This window comes from Diabrotica virgifera, chromosome 1 (genome assembly GCF_917563875.1).
Source record: "Diabrotica virgifera virgifera chromosome 1, PGI_DIABVI_V3a".
Classification (NCBI taxonomy): domain Eukaryota; kingdom Metazoa; phylum Arthropoda; class Insecta; order Coleoptera; family Chrysomelidae; genus Diabrotica; species Diabrotica virgifera.
In genome coordinates this window covers 57,461,979-57,482,042 of record NC_065443.1, presented here as the reverse complement: position 1 = coordinate 57,482,042, position 20,064 = coordinate 57,461,979, and the positions used below count along the sequence as shown (strand labels likewise).

Here is a 20,064-nt window from a genome sequence, read left to right as displayed (position 1 = left end):
ATCTTCGTGGACTTCAAACAAGCTTACGATTCTGTTAGCAGAGAAGCATTGTGGGAGACTATGGTAGAAATGGGAGTACCTGGAAAACTGGTACGATTAGCAAAGGTGAGCACGGAGAACGCTTCCGCACGAATCAGAGTCGGCAGCAACACGTCGGAGGAATTCCTCATTGACACCGGACTTAGACAAGGAGATCCTCTCGCCCCCCTGCTGTTTAACTTCGCACTGGAACATGCAGTAAGGAAAGCTCAGCCACAACTGACAAACGGATTTGCCGCCCAAGGATCAAAAATACTATTAGCCTTTGCGGATGACGTGGACACAATTGCACAATCCACCAGAGATGCAAAAGAAGTTTTCACCCTATTCGGGAACGGAGCCAAGGAAGTTGGTCTTAAGGTCAACGAGGACAAGACCAAGTACATGGTGGTTACGAAGAACCCAAGACCAAGGGTTAGACAAAACGTAACAAGTAATGAATACAATTTTGAAGTCGTCAAAGAATTTAAGTACTTGGGAGCGATCATAACATCTGAAAATAACTATGAAAAGGACGTGGCAGCCAGGATTATTGCAGGAAACAGGGCATATTACTCGTTAAGGACCCTACTTAAATCAAAAATACTCTCAAGACTAGCAAAAATAAGAGTATATAAGACAATAATTCGTCCCACAATAACGTATGGAAGCGAAACCTGGACTCTGAATCAGCGGGAAACAACAAAATTACTGGTACTTGAAAGAAAGATACTGCGGACTATCTATGGGCCTTGCAGAGAAGAGACAACAGGAGAATGGAGAAGAAGACACAATGATGAACTCCAGACAATATACGGAGATGAAAACATAGTACGCTACATTAAATCAAACAGAATACGATGGGCGGGTCACGTACTAAGATCAAGTGACGAAAGACTTCTAAACGCCACATTCTGGGAAAGGCCCGTTGGAAAAAAGGTCAGTTGGTCTCCCAAGAAAGAGATGGAAGGAGGCAGTAGCCAGCGATCTACGCAAAATGGGAGTACAGCAATGGGAAATAGCTGCTCAGGACCGACAACAATGGAGGGAAATAGTAAACGCGGCCAAGACTCACATAGAGTTGTAGAGCCAAATGATGATGATGAAAGAAGATTAGGGAAATTGTTGAATTTTTTGAGTTGAGTTTTTAAATATTTTTTGTGAACATGCGGACGACGACCATGGACATCGTGTCACATTTAATATGCATCTGGGCCTCGATTTTTGACCCTTCTTTTCGTTATCGAACGTATTCGCTTCGTATACTAAACAGATACGAAACGAATACACACACCCAAACTTATATGGAATCACCATGTATTGCAAAGTAATATTAATTTATTTCTTTTGAAAAAACTTGTTATTGTTGCGAAGGATAAAGGTTTTTATTGAAAATAAATAAATATATAAGACAATCGGATGGTACAGCTCGGTACGGTATAGGTTATTTGCTTGAGTTGCAAATTGAACGAAAATAAACTAACTTTTGCGTCTAAAAACGAAAATATGCCTCACGTGGGGATATAGAACTTACAACGGGGAAAGATTATTGGTCTTGTGAAGAAAGTAATGTTCTCAGAGGGACATAGCTGTAGAGCTAGGCGTAACACAGGATATGGTGGCTCCTGTTTTCTGAGCCACCCTGGATACTTAGGGGTGGTTACCCCGACTATGAGGGTTGATGTAGTAAATATCGTTCGTTGTTAATACATTTATTTACACGTTAAATATATCACAGAAAGTAACTGGTGGTATAGTATTTACTTGAAATCGATGTTACCCCCTGGAATCTCAACTGCTAATTGATTTATCTATTCTCGTAAAAATATAATTAAAGTCGATTATTGTTTATTTACTGTTTTGGTAAGCCAAGGTGAACGTGATTCAAAAGTGCTGACTGTTAATAAACACCCACTGAATATTATTGCAACTCGACCTTGTATCAAATACTAGCATGCATCGATACAAAAACTAGGTTAATCGTATTTATTAAAAACAAACATTACCACGGGCATTTAATTATTAAAAGGTTTATTTTTAATATGATGTTTACTGAGATGCTGTGTATCCCAGTTCAAGGGCGTTCTGTCCAAAGCCTATGCTAGGTAACAGGAACTAGGAAAGCTCAAAAATAAAGCAAGGGAAAGTCGCCAAAAAGTAATAACGGCTCGCCACGATCGTTTAATTGTCCAGTAAGCTGGAAACACCCAACATAAGAAGGAGAGTTAGTGCCAAGAAGTATACGGCAGGAGACAATTATGAGTTCCCGAATTACCCAGGCAGCACAAGATTGATCGCCTAAATTGATGTCTTCATCGCCAAAACTGGAATTATTATTGTTCAATCAGCTGGAAGACACCCAACCATTTCCCACCTGCCACTTCAAAGGCAGCTTTTGGAAGCTACTTGTGTAACTCTTTCACTAAAAACGATAAGAAGAAGAGTTCGTGTCAAGAAATATACAGCAGGAGAGAGTTATGGGTTCCCGAGTTATCCAGGCAGCAAAAGATTGATCGCCTAAATTGGTGTCTTCACCGCCAAAACTGGAATTATTATTGTCCAATCAGCTGGAAGACACCCAACCATTTCCCACCTGCCACTTCAAAGGCAGCTTTTGGAAGCTACTTGTGTAACTCTTTCACTAAAAACGATAAGAAGAAGAGTTCGTGTCAAGAAATATACAGCAGGAGAGAGTTATGGGTTCCCGAGTTATCCAGGCAGCAAAAGATTGATCGCCTAAATTGGTGTCTTCTCCACCAAAACTGGAACATTGGGAATTGACAAAATGTGATATTTTCAGAAAAAGTCAGGATTTGTGTAAAATCAGATTACCCAGGAAATCGTGTACTTAGAGGTCGAGGAAGACAAGCAAGAACGAAAACTGTCAGATCTGTTCACAATTATACAAGGGGAAGTGCAATATTCTGGAGAGGAATTGTGATCCGTAAAAAACTCCTTTAATTTTCATTCAATCAACTTTAACTGCTCACAGGTATGTTAATAACCTGTAGTCTAGCTCTGGAGGGGTACAACAGGAGAAAAATTAATTTTATTGCATGATAATGGACCTACACATACCATTAGAGTGGCTAGAGACATCATTGAAGCAGAAGGTATCCCTTGTTTGGAGTGGCCTGCTTGCTCATCCAAGCTTAGCCCTATAGAGTATTTGTGAGATATGCTTAAAAGAAAAATTAAAGCTCGCCGGGATAATCCACAAAACACCGCAGAGCTAGTACAAGCCGTTTCTGAAGGATGGAGCAACCTACCACAAAAAAATGTTAATAATTTGATTAGGAGCGTGCCCCGCAAATTGAATCTTGTATAAGGACTAGAGGTGATAACACTGACTACCACAAAACACAAAAAAAAAACAAAAATAATTTAAACATTATTTGTTTTACATTGAAATTTTGTATGCTATCGACATTCAAACAACTACTTTCAATTTGTTTGTTAAATATTTCATTGTTTTATTTAATTGTTATGTATTTGTTATTAAATTTCTTTAATATAAATATTGTTTGACTTTGTGTATTCGTTTTTTAAATTCGCACGAAATAATAAGAAGTTTCAGGTGATTCCATATAAGTTTGGGAGTGTGTACGTTCGATAACGAAGCGAAGGGTCAAAAATCGAGGCCCTGCAGATGTAATGTGACATTTTTGTCACAACTCGTTATTTTAAAAATGACGTCTATAGACGTTGTGTCACATTACATCAGTGGAAATTAGACGTCTATAGACGTTCTGTCCGTCAACGTGTTAAATTCGTTTTGTTAGATAAAATCTAACACGCGACCGATTACGTGATAGAAAAGAGCGCGTCTGTTCCCGGGTAAAAAAATATGCATTCTAAACCAGCCAAAATGTTTGAGTTCCTTACTTTTATGCTAAATAAAGGAAGTATGTATTATAGGGATTACTATAGGTTTTAGTTTTTGTGGAAATGGCGTATGCTTTATTTTTCACTTTTTCCTAAAAAAATCGAAAATGTCCTGTTATTTTCATCATAACTTAACATAATTTTAATGCTATTAACTGTTTCTGGAGCTCATTTGATAGGTAAAATTATGATAAAATTCTAATTATGAGTATTTTCACAATTGTTTGGTATAGTATGTATTTTATAAAATGCACTGTTTTCCCGATATTTAAGCTTAAATACTAAGATTTGAGTACTCACTGAAAAAAAAATATACTGCGTGTCTACTTAAGTTGGAGACATATGGGAAACTTTTTTATTATTAATTTTACGAAAAAAGTTATTCTTCATAAAAAGTTCTGCATGCTCTAAAACCTAAGATTCAATCATCAGATATCAAATTTTGTCAATATTATACGAGGTATGTCAAAAAATCCAGATCCACTACAGATGCGATCCACATAGTTACACAAACAATCGAAAAATGCCACGAACACAACATAGAACTCCACATCCTCTTCGTAGACTTCAGACAAGCCTTTGACTGTATTGGAAGAAATAAATTATTTATTGAAATGAAAAATCAAGATATACCAGCAAAATTAATCAGATTAACAAAAATGACCATGGATGGAGCTCGAGCCAAAGTAACAACAGTAGAAGGTAGCACAAAATCAATTGCAATAGAAACAGGAGTGCGACAAGGCCACTCCCTGTCAACAACATTATTCAACATAGCACTAGAAGAAACAGTCAAGGCCAGCAAAATTAAAGGAACTATAGCCCACTCCTCAACACAAATAGTTGCATATGCAGATGATTTAGTTCTTATGGGAAGAGACAAGGAAAGATTAAAAGAAGCAGTAACAATCCTGGCAAAAGAAGCACGGAAAAGAGGTCTAGAAATTAACGAAGGAAAAACAAAATATCTACTCTGCTCTAGAAGAGAAGATAACAGGATGAGAGAAATCAAAATAGAAAACTACACTTTTGAAAGAGTCCAACAATTTAAATATTTGGGAGTAATAGTGAATGGCCAAAACAAGAGAAGTGAAGAAGTAACGGAACGAATACTAACAGGCAACAAAACATACTGGAGATATCATAAGCTTATGAAGGACAAGAACTTATCCAGAAATACAAAACTGAAAATATACAGAGTTGCAATAAGACCAGTAGTTACGTACGCAGCTGAGACAATGTGCCTCACGGAAAAGATGAAGAAAAATTGAGAATATTCGAAAGGAAAATCCTCAGACGCATCATGGGCCCGATAAGAATGGACAACGGAGAAATGAGAAGAAGAATGAACCATGAACTAAGAGACATAATGAAGGGAGAAGATATAGTTAGATTTATTAAATCACAGAGGCTGAGATGGCTGGGACACATAGAAAGAAGGAAAAACGACCGACTGATTAAGAAGATCACCAGATGGAAACCGGCAACTGAAAGACCAAGAGGAAGACCCAGAGAGAGATGGGAGGACCAGGTCATGAGAGATATTAAAATTCTGGAAGTGAGAAACTGGAGGGAACTATGCACATATCGAAATGAGTGGAAGAAAATAGTAACGAAAGCCAAGTTATACAACAAACTTTGACAACATACAAGTGGAATGCGGAGTGATTCACCGCAATAAGCGAATCTGAGAGCTCTAAGTAAGAGCGGCAAACATTCCACCTGGAATGAAAAGCCCTGATGATGATGATGTAAAAAAATATGAATTTCGATCAAGGGTAAAGTACTTTTATTTTTTTATCTCTAATAGCTCAAAATGTATTGATTTATTACCTTAATATCTTTATATGTATAACAAATGTTGCTTATATCTAATTTGTCCCTGTATCGATTTAGGGTGCTATTTTTAATTAAAAAAAAATTTCACAAACAAAAAGGGGTGGCGACCACACCCAAGGTAAAAGCGTATGTTGACACCATGTCACCTTTGTTTTTTGCGGTATCCTCTAACTACTCACCAATTTTCATGAAAATCAATGGACGTTCGACGAAGGAGGTGAAAATTTTCATTGGACTGTACTTTACGTATATCATGTGTTTTTCTGAGTTGTTATCTAATTTAATATTGATCTAGATATAATTCATTGCTGAATTTTATTCGTTGATCATGATTAATATTAATTTCAACTTAGTTTGCATTTGTTGTTTTTTTTTTAAGTTATAGTTGGCATATATTTTAATAAACTTTTTTAAATTATTAAAACTATATATTTGTTCTTTACTTAGCACAGTCAAAATAAACTAAACACATTTTCGTTCATATATAATTACTATAAATATCTACTAAAGTCACAATAAAGATGCACTAGAAATAGACAAACCAAGACACGTTGAATGTTACAAGGAGCACTTTGAAATTATGATTTACAATGTATAATATGTTACAGTTTAAGTTGATTATCCAGTTGGAGATGACTTTTCCTAATTAGAGTCAACTGAAATGGCTGATTTTAGTAAAAGTTGATCATAATAATATAAAATAAAGACTTTTATTCAACATTTACTAATAAAAGTAGACTTCAACTAGATAAAGTATACTCTTCCCAATGACATTTAGTAAGAGTTGGTTCACACAAACAACCGATTCTAGAAATTAAATGTTCCTGGATATGTTCAAATCGTGATAAGTAGTTGAAACGGTCAAAACAAAGAGACGCACACTCATCAAAAAAGCACGTGAGATTATACTCGTATAAAATATATTTAATAAGAAAACAAATACAATAAATAAGAAAACCAAAAATAAAATAGGAGCGACAGAGATGGAATTCCTAAGAAGAAGCTGCAGAGTAACAAGGAGAGATAGAATAAATAACATAGAGATTAAGAGAAGAATGGGAGTGAACTCAGACATAATAGACTACATCGAACAGAAGAGATTAACCTGGTACGGACATGTCAGAAGAGCAGACCAAAATCGGTGGATAAACCGAATAACAGAGTTGAGTCCGATAGGAAAAAGGAAGAGAGGCAGACCTCGAAGATCCTTCAGAGATGAAGTAGATGAAGCAATGGAGAGAAGAAATCTACAGGAAGGGGACTGGCAAGACAGAAAGAGCTGGAGAGAACGGTTGAGTGAAGGAATACAGTGAAAACTGTGGAACTCCTTAGTATACATATATAAAATACATTTACTGAATCGATCCAGGAATAGTCAACTCAAACTAGTAAGAGTTGATTCTATTTTTCCCGCGATCTACTTTAACTAACAAAGGTTAGGAAGAGTCCACTTCAACTCGTAAAAGTTGAATTCAGTTTTTCAAATCAAGACTTACTGATCGTTTTAGATTGAGTTGACTTGAACTAGGAATAGTCAACTATAACTGAGAATCAACTTGAACTGTGACTTATATACATTGTAATTCCCAAATCATGATTTACAAAGTTTATACATTTCAAATCATAATTCGGGATTGCTCCTCGTAACATTCAATGTGTCTTGGATTGTTTATTTCTAGTGCATCTTTATTGTAATTTTAGTAAAGTTACATTAAACTTTTAGCAAGATTTCACGCAAGGTCCGCCTTTTGTTTTTCTGATGTATCCTGGTAAACATTCACATCCTGGACCCCTACAGACAGCAGGACAATTGTTACATGATGATGGATTTCTATGTTCGCAGGTTTCTTCCTCACAACAGCCTGTGCATAGTACAAATCTTGCATTTGGGCCGCACTGATCTGTATTATCTCTTAATCCTAAAAATTGAAAATATTAGTATAAACATTATCTCTTTGCTTAACTTTATTACCTTTTTATATATTTTTTATATTGACGATTTTTCTAATATCAAAAAATTGTTATTGTTATTTTTTTTACTCTATGTTAGACTTTGTCCATAAAATTGTATAATTTTCAGTAGATAATTTTCAGCAAAAACGGGAATCGTTTTTCTCCGTCATTTTCATCTTCTCGACAAAAAGTATGAGAACTAATATTATTGAAAATGTGATTTTCTATAATTTCTTTCATTACAATTTTTTTCATGCGGTCGATATTTTTAGAGTTAAGGGGGAAAATAATGACAGTTAGACCATAATTATTGAATTATTTCGTTTATTATTGATTCTTGTCGGACTAGCGATACATACCTGTTTTTTTGTAGGACATTGTTTTATTTGGATGAAAAATGTGATACCTTTGTCCTACTGTTACTAATAAAAAAAGGCCTTGTGGTATTAACAAACTTTTGAAAGTAGGACCAGCAAAACGTACTACACAATTTGTAGGATAATGTGAGACAACATAATATTTTTCATCCTAGCCCAGTCGGGATAGCATTTGACCATGCATGCCAAGCTGCCTCACATCACATCACATTTTCAACAATTTTAGTTCTCATACTTTTTGTCGACAAGTTGAAAATGGCGGAGATATTGAGCAAAAACGGTTCCCGTTTAAAATCAAAATGAAGTCTAACGCAACAGCGGAATTCAGTCAAGATTTTAAATTTACACTACTAGTAACCCTCCCTAAAGATTAGAATAATAAATTTTGGGGCAGCTCGGCATGCAAGGTTAGGCCTGTTGTTCGTCTAACCCGACTGGACTATCCCTGCTATCTTTGTCATCTACCCCATATGAAAATTGTTGTAAGGAAAAAAGTTGCGCGGTTGGTCAAAATTAAGCTAGTCACGAAAAATTAGCTTGTTAGTAGTAAATGGTGAAAATAGACCTGGGATCCCTGACTATTAACAAAATTACACTTGAGAAAATACACCAAATTCTTCTTCTTTCTCATAATCCTTCATGCCCTTCAGGGCGTCGGATGTCGGGTTCCGCCTTTTATCCATTTCTTCCAAGCGCTTCTATTCGTGGCCAGGTTCTTCAAATCCCTCATACTCATGTTTCTTCTTTCACCTATATCCTGGATCTGGTCCATCTATAGCGGTACGTTTCAATTATTGGTCATTTAAAATCCACATGTGATATACAAACCATATGCCGTTGATTTCGAGAAACGAAAGGTTATTCCTTAAACAGATTGTGTAAGATTAATGTTTCTTTCAAAAAAACACTAATAGGTTACGATGCCCCAGATCTCCACACTCTTTATGTCAACTTATTAAAATACAAAAAAGCTTCTCATCTCTTAAAAGGCAAAGGTAGTAATTTATGGGACATCTGGCCATTATAGCAAAACCGCAAAACCATTTGACATAAAGTTGGTGGTCCGGAGGGCAGTCGCTACAAAGCATGCAAACGATGCAGACAAACCCTCGGCTCGCTGACAATCAACCCTCGTTCGAGATATAAGCAAACACACCGCTTGTTTACCGAAAATAAATAAAAATATTACTGTTCATCGTTACACTTATTTTTATTATTTTTAATTAATTGTAATTCTCGGCCATCCTCGGCTTTTTTTTAATTCATTGTCATGTCATCCTCGGCCTTCCCTTTTTTCTTTTGTTTCCTATTTATGTAGATGTTATCGTTTTTTTGAAGGTTTGATCTAAATGCAGCCTGTTCGTCTTCCAATTCTTTCTCTATCACTGATCTTAGACGCCTCTCTATAATTCTCGTGTATACCTTGAAGGCCACCGATGACAATCATATTGCTCTATAATTCTCGCATTCATTATGTTGTCCTTTTTTGTATATTGGTAGAACTATGTTTTTCGTCCAGTCATCTGGGATTTTCTCTGTACTCCAGTCTTCCTTGCATATCTGTTATAGGCAGTACTCTCATTTTTCAGCCATCCATTTTATCATTTCTGAATCTATTTGGTCCTCTCCTGCCGCTTTTCCAATATTAATATTGGTATAGCTTCTTTCAGTTTTTCCTTCCTTATATTCTCTGGTTCCTCTTCCTCTTCTAGTTATGGTCTATTTCTTCCTGCTTCATTTCTTTCTACTTCTTCGTATTTGAATTTATCTTTGTAGTATTGTTTCCATACTTCTACTATTTCTGTAGTCCCTATTTTCAATTGGTTATTTTTATCTTTGATTCCGTACTGTTCCCTACCTTTTTTCCCTCTTAAATCCTTTATACGATTCCAGAATTTTCTGTTATCTGTTTTGTAATTTGCTTCCAATTCTTTTCCGAATTCTTCCTAGCTCAGCTTTTCGCTTCCCTTACTGCTATCTTTGCTCTACTACGTTTCTCTATATATTCTGCTTTGTTATTTTCATCTCTACATTGTTGATATTTTTTCCAGGCTTGCTTCTTTTGCTTTATTATTTTCTTCATTTCTTGACTCCACCATTCTGTTCTCTTATGATATTTATTTATTGACTTTTTTCCGCAAATTTTCTCTGCACTTTTATATAGTGTATGTTTTAGTACTTTCCGTCTTTCTTCCATATCCAATTGGTCTCTTTACAGCTCTATTCTTTGCAATTCTATCATTTTTATCTTTCTTTTTTTTCAGCTTCTTAATATTTTACCTTAGTGTATGACTTTTCGACTATATATTTCTTTTTCTTTGTAGTCATTTCGGCTACGAGTAGCTGGTGTTGAGTGCTTAGTTCTGCAAATTTTTCTGTTTTTATATTTTTGAAAATATCCATTCCTGCAGGCATCACGATGTAATCTATTAGACTTTTAGCATTTATTTCTTGTGCTTCAAAAGTGTATTTGTCCTCTATATTTTGATACCAGAATGTATTTACAATTTTTATATCGTTATTTATACAAAATTGTATCATCTTCTTACCATTTCTGTTCTCAGCTTTTTCTCCATACTGCCCAAGACTTCCAAGTCCCTTGTTGATGTCATTTCCAACTCTTGCATTCCAGTCCCCCATAATAATTATGTTCTCACTCTCTTCTCTCACTTCGTCTAATGATGTTTGGAGGTCGCTATAGAATTGAGACATTTTCTGTTCTTCTGTGTCCTCGACTGGCGCATATATTTGTATTATGCTAACTAACTCGTCTAGTTTTATACTTACAGTAATTATTCTACAGTTTATTGCTTGGTATTTTACAACTCTTTTACTCAAATCATCCTTGATTATAAAACCGACCCGATTTTTATAGCCTAACTGCTCCGGGGTATATATTTCTCCATCTATTTTTAGCCCGTTATAGTTTAGGAACGCCATTTAGCCTTTCTCTCTAGCTAATTTCAGTTGATGGATTAGAAATTTCCTTTGCTGTTGTAATTCTTTTGAGTAATTTTCCGTAATGTATATTTTGCTGCCCTTGAGTCTACGTGTTTGGCTTAGTATCTATATTTTTTTCAACACATGTTTAAGTTCTATTTTTATAGGCCTGGTTTTATTATTTTAGTTTCCTACTCTATGGATATCTTGTATCTCCGCGTTTTCGTCTATTCAAATGTTAATTTTATTAGTTATTTCTTTGACTTTATTTTTTAGGATTGCTCTATTTTCATTTTCTGTTTCATCTACACCATGTATCACAATGTTTTTCTTCCTTATATCTTTTTCTAGAGCCTTGATTCTCCTTTCTTGTAATTTTATCTCCTCTTGGATTTCCAGGTTTTTCTTTTTAATCACCTCATTTTCTAATTTTAGCTTATTTAGTTCGATTGATATAGCATCTATTTTATTTTCCACCGTTATATCTCCCTCTTCCATTTTATTAAGTTTATCCATTATTTCTTGTATTATTTTTCCATTACGATGTATCTGCTTTTACCTTTCCCTACACGACCACACAACGATAACGGTTTATCCCAAGTCTATGCTTCGGAGGAACCGCTCTTCTTTGAGTGGTTAAATGTATTTCGTTTACATTTTAAATCAAGCTTCAAAAACCATTATAACTGACTAAAATAGTTATAATACTAATTTTAGTAGTTTTTGAATTAAACCCAAAAATGATCTAGCACAAACTTTAAACGTCGTTTTCTCGATATTTTGCTTTTTTGACTTATGCCACTCTTTGAGCAGGGGTGCGATATGTTTTCCATCTTTTGCGTTATTTTGCCGGTTATTAGCGTGCTCATCACTGTAGGTAAATATATTTTTAGTTATTGCGTTCTGTTATTTGATCTGTTACCTAATACCGAAAGGTGTACCTAATAGATACGCCTTTGTAAATTATTAAAATTTTATAGTTCTGTAGTAAGGCAGAATTTAGTATCAAGGAAAGGTTCTTTATTTTCCACAGTCAAAACAAACGAAATCACATTTTAGTTCAACTAAAGTTAATATTTATTCAATTTAACAACTTTCCACGCAAGGTCCATTTTTTGTTTTTCTGATATATCCTGGCAAACATTCACATCCTCCACCCGTGCACACCGCAGGACAAATTTCACATGATGATGGATTTCTATTTTCGCAGGTTTCTTCCTCACAACATGACTTGCAGGATACAAATCTTGCATTTGGGCCACAAATATCTGCAAATTCTAAAAATTGACACCAATAGTTGTGGCTTAATCCCATAAAAACATAATACTTAAATCAAATGTTGCGAAAAAAATGGAAATGTTTTCGTGAGCATATTAGAAGATTGAATAACATAGTGTAAGTAAATATTACTTACTTAAAAATTACAAATTTAAGAAATAATAATGGATACCAAGAAATGCCTTTGAAAAAAAAAAAACAATAATACAATGGAAAAACAGACGGATACAGAAGAAAACAGAGAAATAAAACAAAACATACAGGAAGCTAAAAAAAGTGGATGGCGGATCAAAGTTAAAAAGTGAAAGAATTAGAAAAGAAACATGATATATTATGTTCAGTATGCACAAGAAAGTGTGTGTGAAGTGACTGTTTTTAAAAATAGAAAAGGACTAATAGTCAAGTACATAATACAAGATTAGTTATTATTGATGAATAAGAAATACTTGAAACAAGGAGTGCGTATATAACTAAAATATTATAAAATAAAAAAAATTCTATAAAAAATTATAGGTAGAATTTGGCTCGCTACCAAAATTGTGACCAACAGCTAGATACCGCATACAATTAGTCACCAAAAAATGACGTAAAGATAGTAATCGGGGACATGAATGCAAAGATTGGAAAATAAACCGAATACATGGAAACAATAGGTAGGCATAACCTCCATGAGAGAACTAATGAAAATGGAAGCCTACTAATAGACTTCGCTGCTTGCAATTGAATGATCATAAGCTCAACCTTTTTTCCTAAACGAGACATCCACAAGGCCACATGGCTGTCACCGAATGGTCAAACAACCAACCAGATAGACCGCATTTGAATAGACAGAAGAGCGTCAACAAATGTAATAGTTACCAGATCCAGGAGGGGAGCGGTATGCGGCTCAGATCACTTTCTTCTACAAATAAAATTTATATGCCGTATAAATAGAGAGGAGAAGAACAAACACACAAAAACATAAAAATTAAACCTGGACATCCTGAAGAATCAAGATATAGAAAAACGATTTCGGGAAAAACTAAATAGAGAACTCCTAGAACAGAGAGAGGAAACAATACAAGAAGAATTGGATAAGATTAAAAGATTAATATGGGAAACGGTTAAAAGAGTGATAGGAACTAAAAAACATCAAAGAAAACAGCTTTGGTATGATGAAGAATGTAAACAAGCAATAGACAAAAGAAATTAACTATACGTGCAGTACACTCAAAAAAAAGAAGAACACGAGAAAGACGTGGAACATTTGAACAAGAACTAAGAAAGGCAGACAAAATATGCAGAAGAAAGAAGAGGAGATACGAAAACGACCAAATACTAAGAATGGAAATAGATTTCAATCAGGGTGACACTAGAGGAGCTTATAAATTCCTGAAACAACTTAGAGAGCGATACAAACCATCTGTTAAACCTAATCTGTTTAGAAATAGCGAAGGACAAATTATCAGTGAAGACGCAGCAATAAAATTTTGGTTGAAAAAACTATTTCGAGGGCCTGCTTACAGAGCAAGCACAAACAAACACAACCCATACAGTACCTGATATCGAGATAGCAGATCAGAACCAAAATAATAGACTGACAAACCCACCCAAAAGACAAGAGATATTGGATGCCATTGAAGCACTGAAAAATAATAAAGCCCCAGTGATTGACAACATATCAGCTGAAATTCTCAAAATTGGAGGACACACACTGATAGATAGATTCCATAAACTCATAAGAGACGTATGGAACACAGAAGAAATTCCAGCAGACTGGAAACTAGCAATTATTTCTCCAGTTCACAAGAAGGGACACAAACTGAGTTACAATAATTATTATAAAGGCATATCCTTACTATGTGTAAGTTATAAGGTATTTACGTGGATCATAAACCGAAGATTAAGCCACTTCACAGAACAAACCATAGGAGAATACCAGGCCGGATTCAGACCAGGACGGTCTACTATTGACCAGCTATTCAACGTAAAACAAATTTAATATTAGCTAAAGCCTGGGAACACGACATAGATATCCACCAAATCTTTGTAGATTTTCGACAAGCTTATGATAACGTACATAGAGATAAAGTATATGTAATTATGCAAGAATGTGGTATACCAAGGAAATTGGTAAAGTTAGTTCAAGCCACCATGACTCACACAGAAGCGCAAGTACGAGTTCAAAACGAATTGACAGATCCCTTTCAGATAACTAAAGAACTAAAACAGGAAGATGGGCTGGCACCGACTCTGCCATGTCATAATATATGACATAATATATGGACATAAACCCAAAAATTTTATTGTTTAATAAGTCTAAACAGATTGCAATGTACGCAGATGATATAAACTTGATGAGAAGAACCGCAAGAGACGTCACAGAACTAACTATATGTGGAGTTTGAAGAAAATGCCATAGAAATAGAGCTAGACGTCAACATACATAAAACTAAAGCCCTAATACAATCAAGGAACCAACGAAACTTTCAGAATTTAACAATAGACGACGCTAATATAGAAATAGTAAAACAGCTAACATACTTGGGTGTAGAAACACCAGAGAATGGCAGCAAGGAGGAAGAAATACGGAAACGGTTAATGCTTGCTAACAAAGCATAATTCTCTTTGTCGCAGGTGTTTGGATCCAAAGACATCTATAGGTAAGTTAAGTTTAAAATATATAAAACCATCATACGGCCAATAGCAACCTGTGATGTAGAAATGTAAATCATGACAGAAAAGACAATAAACCTTATTAATACTTTTGAAAGAAATATATTAAGGAGGATACTGGGACCCATTTGTGACAACGGTATATGGAGAATCAGGTTCAACCACGAGTTATGGGGTATTCCCATCTCGGCTCATTATAATCCTTTAGTCCTTTATGATACCCCAGATACATTTTAAAAATCCTCCAGGTCGGCTCGCAAATTAACAGGTTGGTATTAGTATTACCCCATTAGTAAGGTATAATAATAATTTTATCTTAGAATTATAGATTAGGGAAAATTTCTTATTAACATAGAAAATTTTGGGTTCTTTGCGAATTTAAGAAACAGTTTCTCTTGGTTGGAAATGTTGGCCGTAGAATCGATTTCGCTACTCATACATAGGATAAATCTTGGTTAGAGTATAAAACATCTTTAAAGCCCAGAGTATTATGACATCAAAAATAGAGTATCTTTAAAGCCCAGTATAAGTGAAATGTTTAGTCAAAGAGGATAAAGCTACGTGAATGTTTAGAAGAGATAACTGTGATTTTTCGCCAGTTTTAAGTTTTGTGAAATCAATAGGAAATACATCATTGAGATGTAAAATTATATATTATAGATATAGCCCAGTCGGGATACCATTTGACCTTGCATTAGGAGCTGCCCCAAATTTTATTTTGCTAATCTTTAGGAGGGTCAATAGTAGTATAAATTTAAAATCTCGACTGAATTTGACCGTTTCGTTAGCCGCCATCTTGATTTTAAAGAAGAACGGTTTTTGCTCAATATCTCCGCCATTTTCAACTTTTCGACAAAAAATATACAAACTGAAATTGTTGAAAATGCGATTTTCTATAATTTCGTTAATTATAATTTTTTTTGTGCGGTCCATATTTTCCGAGTTATGGGGAAAACTGTGACAGTTAAAGCATAATTATTGATTTATTGAATTATCTCGTGTATTATTACTTTTGCAACAAATTTTCTTCTTTTTCTACAGCACTACAGCCCAAATTGAGCCTTGGCCTCCTTTATTTTTTTCCTCCACCCTTGCCTGTCTGCGGCTGCTCTTCTCCATACAAGGACTCCTAAAAGGGCTTGTGCGTCGCTGTTTTAACAACAAATTTTAATCCATATAAAAATGAAGAGAATTAAATTTTGAACAAATTTTATCTCTTTTATTTTTTTGATAAAATCAATATTTAAGGTAGTACGTATGCGGTAAAAGCGCAAGCGAAAGACCCGATTGATTTCAAAGCAATTGTTATTGTTCAATATCTTCCCCATTTTCAACTTTTCGACAAAAATTGTAAGAACTGAAATTGTTGCAATTACGATTTCCTACAATTTTTCGAGAGAACCAGTGGCGGGTCTAATGGGGGGATGGGAAAATTCCCCCCAACGGGGTCCAAAATTAAAAAAAAATGTTGAAATATTAAAATATGTTAGCTGGCATGAAACTTAATTATCGACAGACAAATTCAACCAATAAAACCCGCTAGTTAAAAAAGTTAAGTGAACTTAATGCATATAAGTTATTATTTATGTCTTTTATGTACTTAGTTTGGTTGGTGTGTCATTGGAAGTTTCAAAAATTGTATAAAATATAATTCTCTTCATTTTTGTTTATGTACAATTAGGTCGTAAATTTAATAATAAATGAGACAATTCAATAATTCCGCTTCTATTATTTTCCTCCTTAATTCGGAGAATATTAGGTCTGGATCCCGCGTATGAAAAAAAAGTTGATTAATAGCAAGCTGAAAATTTGTTAATAGCTTAAGGGTGTCTAGTCGGACAAACTTTGATATATGGGAACACTGGAACAGGGGAAGTTTTAATTGTGGAACAGGTTAAAAATTTGGAACGGTCAGACCACGAAAACGGCACATGTATTTTGTCCGACAGAACAGACTTAAACTCTCCGAACAGAGATTAAACTCTCATGCAAAAATCCGACTGCTATTTATCACCAAATGGGCGTTTTAATGAGTGGAACATGTAGAATATGTCAAATGACAGGAATTATGACAGGTGATAAATAGCAGTCTGATTTTTGCATGAGAGTTTAATCTCTGTTCGGAGAGTTTAAGTCTATTCTGTCGGACAAAATAAATGTGCCGTTTTCGTGGTCTGACCGTTCCAAATTTTTAACCTGTTCCGCAATTAAAACTGCCCCTGTTCCAGTGTTCCCATATATCAAAGTTTATCCGACTAGACACCCTTAAGCTATTAACAAATTTTCAGCTTGCTATTAATCAACTTTTTTTTCATACGCGTGATCCAGACCTATATTGATCGCATAAAAAAACGTAGGAAATTGCGTTTCCAATAATTTTAGTTCCTACCGTTTTTGTCGAAAAGTTAAAAATGGCGGAGATATTAAGCAACAACGGTTCTCCTTTAAAATCAATATGGCGGCTAATGCAACCGCGGAATTCAGTCGAGATTTTAAATTTACACTACTATTGATCTCCCCTAAAGGATAGAATTATAAAATTTGGGGCAGCTCGGAAAAACGATTCAATTCAGTAATTATGCTCCCCCACCACTTTTTACTATTTTCCCACTTAACTCGGAAAATGTCAACCGCATGAAAAAAATTGTTAAAAAGAAATTGTAGGAAATCATATTTGTAACAATTTAAGTTGAAAATGGCGTAGATATTGAACAAAAACAATTGCTACAAAATCAATCAGGTTTTACGCTCGCGCCATTATCGCATACATACTACCTTAAATATTAACTTAAGCAAAAAAATTAAAGAAACTAAAATTGTGTATAATTCAATTCTCTCTATATTTGTATGGAAACATTTTTGTCGTAAAACTAACAATAAACGAGATAATTCAATAATTATGCTCTATTTATATATAACTGTCATTATTTTCCGCTATAACTCGGATAATATCGATGGCACGAAAAAATTGTAAAGATAGAAATGATATAAAATTACATTTTCAACAATACTGGTTGTTATACTTTTTGTCGAAAAGTTGAAAATGGCGGAGATATTGAGCAAAAACTGTTCTCATTTAAAATCAAGATGGCGGCTAACGCAATGGCGGAATTAAGTCGACATTTTAAATTTAAACTACTATTGATCCCTCCTAAAGATTAAAAATAAAATTTGGGGCAGCTCCTAATGTAAGGTTAGGCCTGTTATTCGTCTAGCCCGACTGGACTAATAGACACAGTCCCGAGTTATACCAATATTACAGAGAACCCTCTGTAGCAAATTATGCAAAAATTCAAAGATTGCGTTGAGCAGGTCACCTTATAAGAATGAATACCGACAGAACACCTAGTAGAACGCTTAGCGGAAATATGGTAGCACGTCGGCCAGTAGGAAGATCAAGGAAGAGGTGGATAGACGAAGTGAGAACAAATGCTAAAGAGATATTGAGGGTGCACAACTGAAGGAGAGCAGCCAGAGACAGAGATAGTTGGAGGCGGATGCTAGGGGAGACCAGGGCCCGACTTGGGCTGTAGCGCCATAGGAGAGAGTATTTGGCTCACCGCCTAAACTAAAATAATAGACAGATGGGTTGAATATTGTGAAGAACCCGCGTAGGTTCAGCATGCCACTAGAAAAGGATGTAAACTATGAAAATGATAAAAACAACGAAAAAAATGAGTATTAAATGGTACACAAAATAAATCATGTATGTTCATATTTCGACATACAGGATAATTTCACTAATCAGTACTACGTATAAAATATTGGATTCGGCATTCGATACTTAAAATATTATTATCATACACCGAAGAAATAGTTGGTAACTACAAATGTAGCATCAGACCTTGTAGGTCGACTCTTTATCAAATTTTTACTATGTATTAAGCAAATGCTTGAAAAGTGTTGGGTTATAGTCCAGATGAACATCAGATCTTTATAGGTTTGAAAGATACTTATGGTTCAGTTACTCGTCCAAGACTATGCAATGCAATGGCTGAGCTGGGCATAAGTTCTTTGCATAAGTTAGAATAGAAGGAAAAACATTAAATGCTTTCTGTGTAAATTCTAGACTAAGACAGTGATATCAGCTGTCTCCATTGCTGTTTAAGCTAGCCTTAGAATATGTCATGTATAAAATTTTTCCGAAAATCAAACGAGAGATAGATGTAGAGACACAATCAACATTATAAGTTAACTATATTATCTCGAGCTTTGAAGAAGCTGCATTAAATATTGGTCTAAAAGTAAATGAAGGCAAAACAAAATATATTATAGTTATTTCATAACAAAAAAGACGGCAAATAAGGCAAAATGTTACTATAGACGATTATAACTTCGATGTGGTTAAAGAGTTTAAATATCTGGGAGCAACAGTCACCAATGACAACAAAGATAACGAGAAGTTAAAACGCGGACAATGGAGGAACGGAACTTTCTTTGCAATGCAACATCTAATGAGATCAAAACTATGTAAGCGAAACATGGACGCTAACAAAAACAGTTAAAGTGTTGGTGTGGGAATGTAAAATCTATAATATGTAAAGGCCAATAGAGTAAGATGGGCATGGCATGTGATGTGAAGTAATAATAAATGTTTAATAAACAATGTGTTTTTTTTTGAAAGATCAAGAAGAAGAAGATCTCTAGGATGACCTAGAAAAAGATGTACAGATGCCGTCAGAGAGGATCTGGAGAAAACTGGACTGAGTCAATTAAATGGGAAATAGTGCCATACGACCGACAAACATAGAAGGCAACATAAACGCGGCGCCAATATTCATGAAGAGTTGATATTCATGAACGCCATTGAAAATGATGAATTATTGTGGAGACATGAGGAAGTCAACATTCGTATTTTTGTATAAACTACCTGCTATTTAATATTTTTAACACAATAGAGGTAAATCTATTAATTTAATGTATCAAGTTTATGTAAAAATACCAGAAATGAACAAAAAAAATCAATTGACTTACCATCTTGGCAATGAATCTTTGCAACCGCCAAAATTAAAAAAGTAAATAATATTATATGCTTCATGTTACTGCAGTTGGATTATATCGTATTAGGTATGTTATTAATAATAAGTAAACCGATTAAACTGCATATATATAGGTACAC

General features: G+C 34.7%; 1 protein-coding gene across 3 annotated transcripts; it reads right to left on the bottom strand.

Annotated features, from left to right (window-relative positions):
- Positions 1-6,213: 6,213 nt before the first annotated feature.
- LOC114328760 (chymotrypsin/elastase isoinhibitor 1) lies at positions 6,214-20,064 on the bottom strand. Of its 3 annotated transcripts, none has more exons than XM_028277716.2 (2): positions 19,920-20,064; positions 6,214-7,661 (listed from the first exon to the last, which is right to left on the bottom strand). In XM_028277716.2, exons 1-2 carry the CDS (start codon positions 19,981-19,983, stop codon positions 7,462-7,464), a joined length of 264 nt encoding a protein of 87 aa, XP_028133517.2. In that variant the 5' UTR covers positions 19,984-20,064; the 3' UTR covers positions 6,214-7,461. The 3 variants fall into 3 exon arrangements, with proteins under 3 accessions (XP_028133517.2, XP_028133518.2, XP_028133520.2); XM_028277717.2 differs by lacking the exon at positions 6,214-7,661 and adding an exon at positions 12,011-12,289; XM_028277719.2 differs by lacking the exon at positions 6,214-7,661 and adding an exon at positions 12,011-12,280 and having other exon boundaries at positions 19,920-20,063.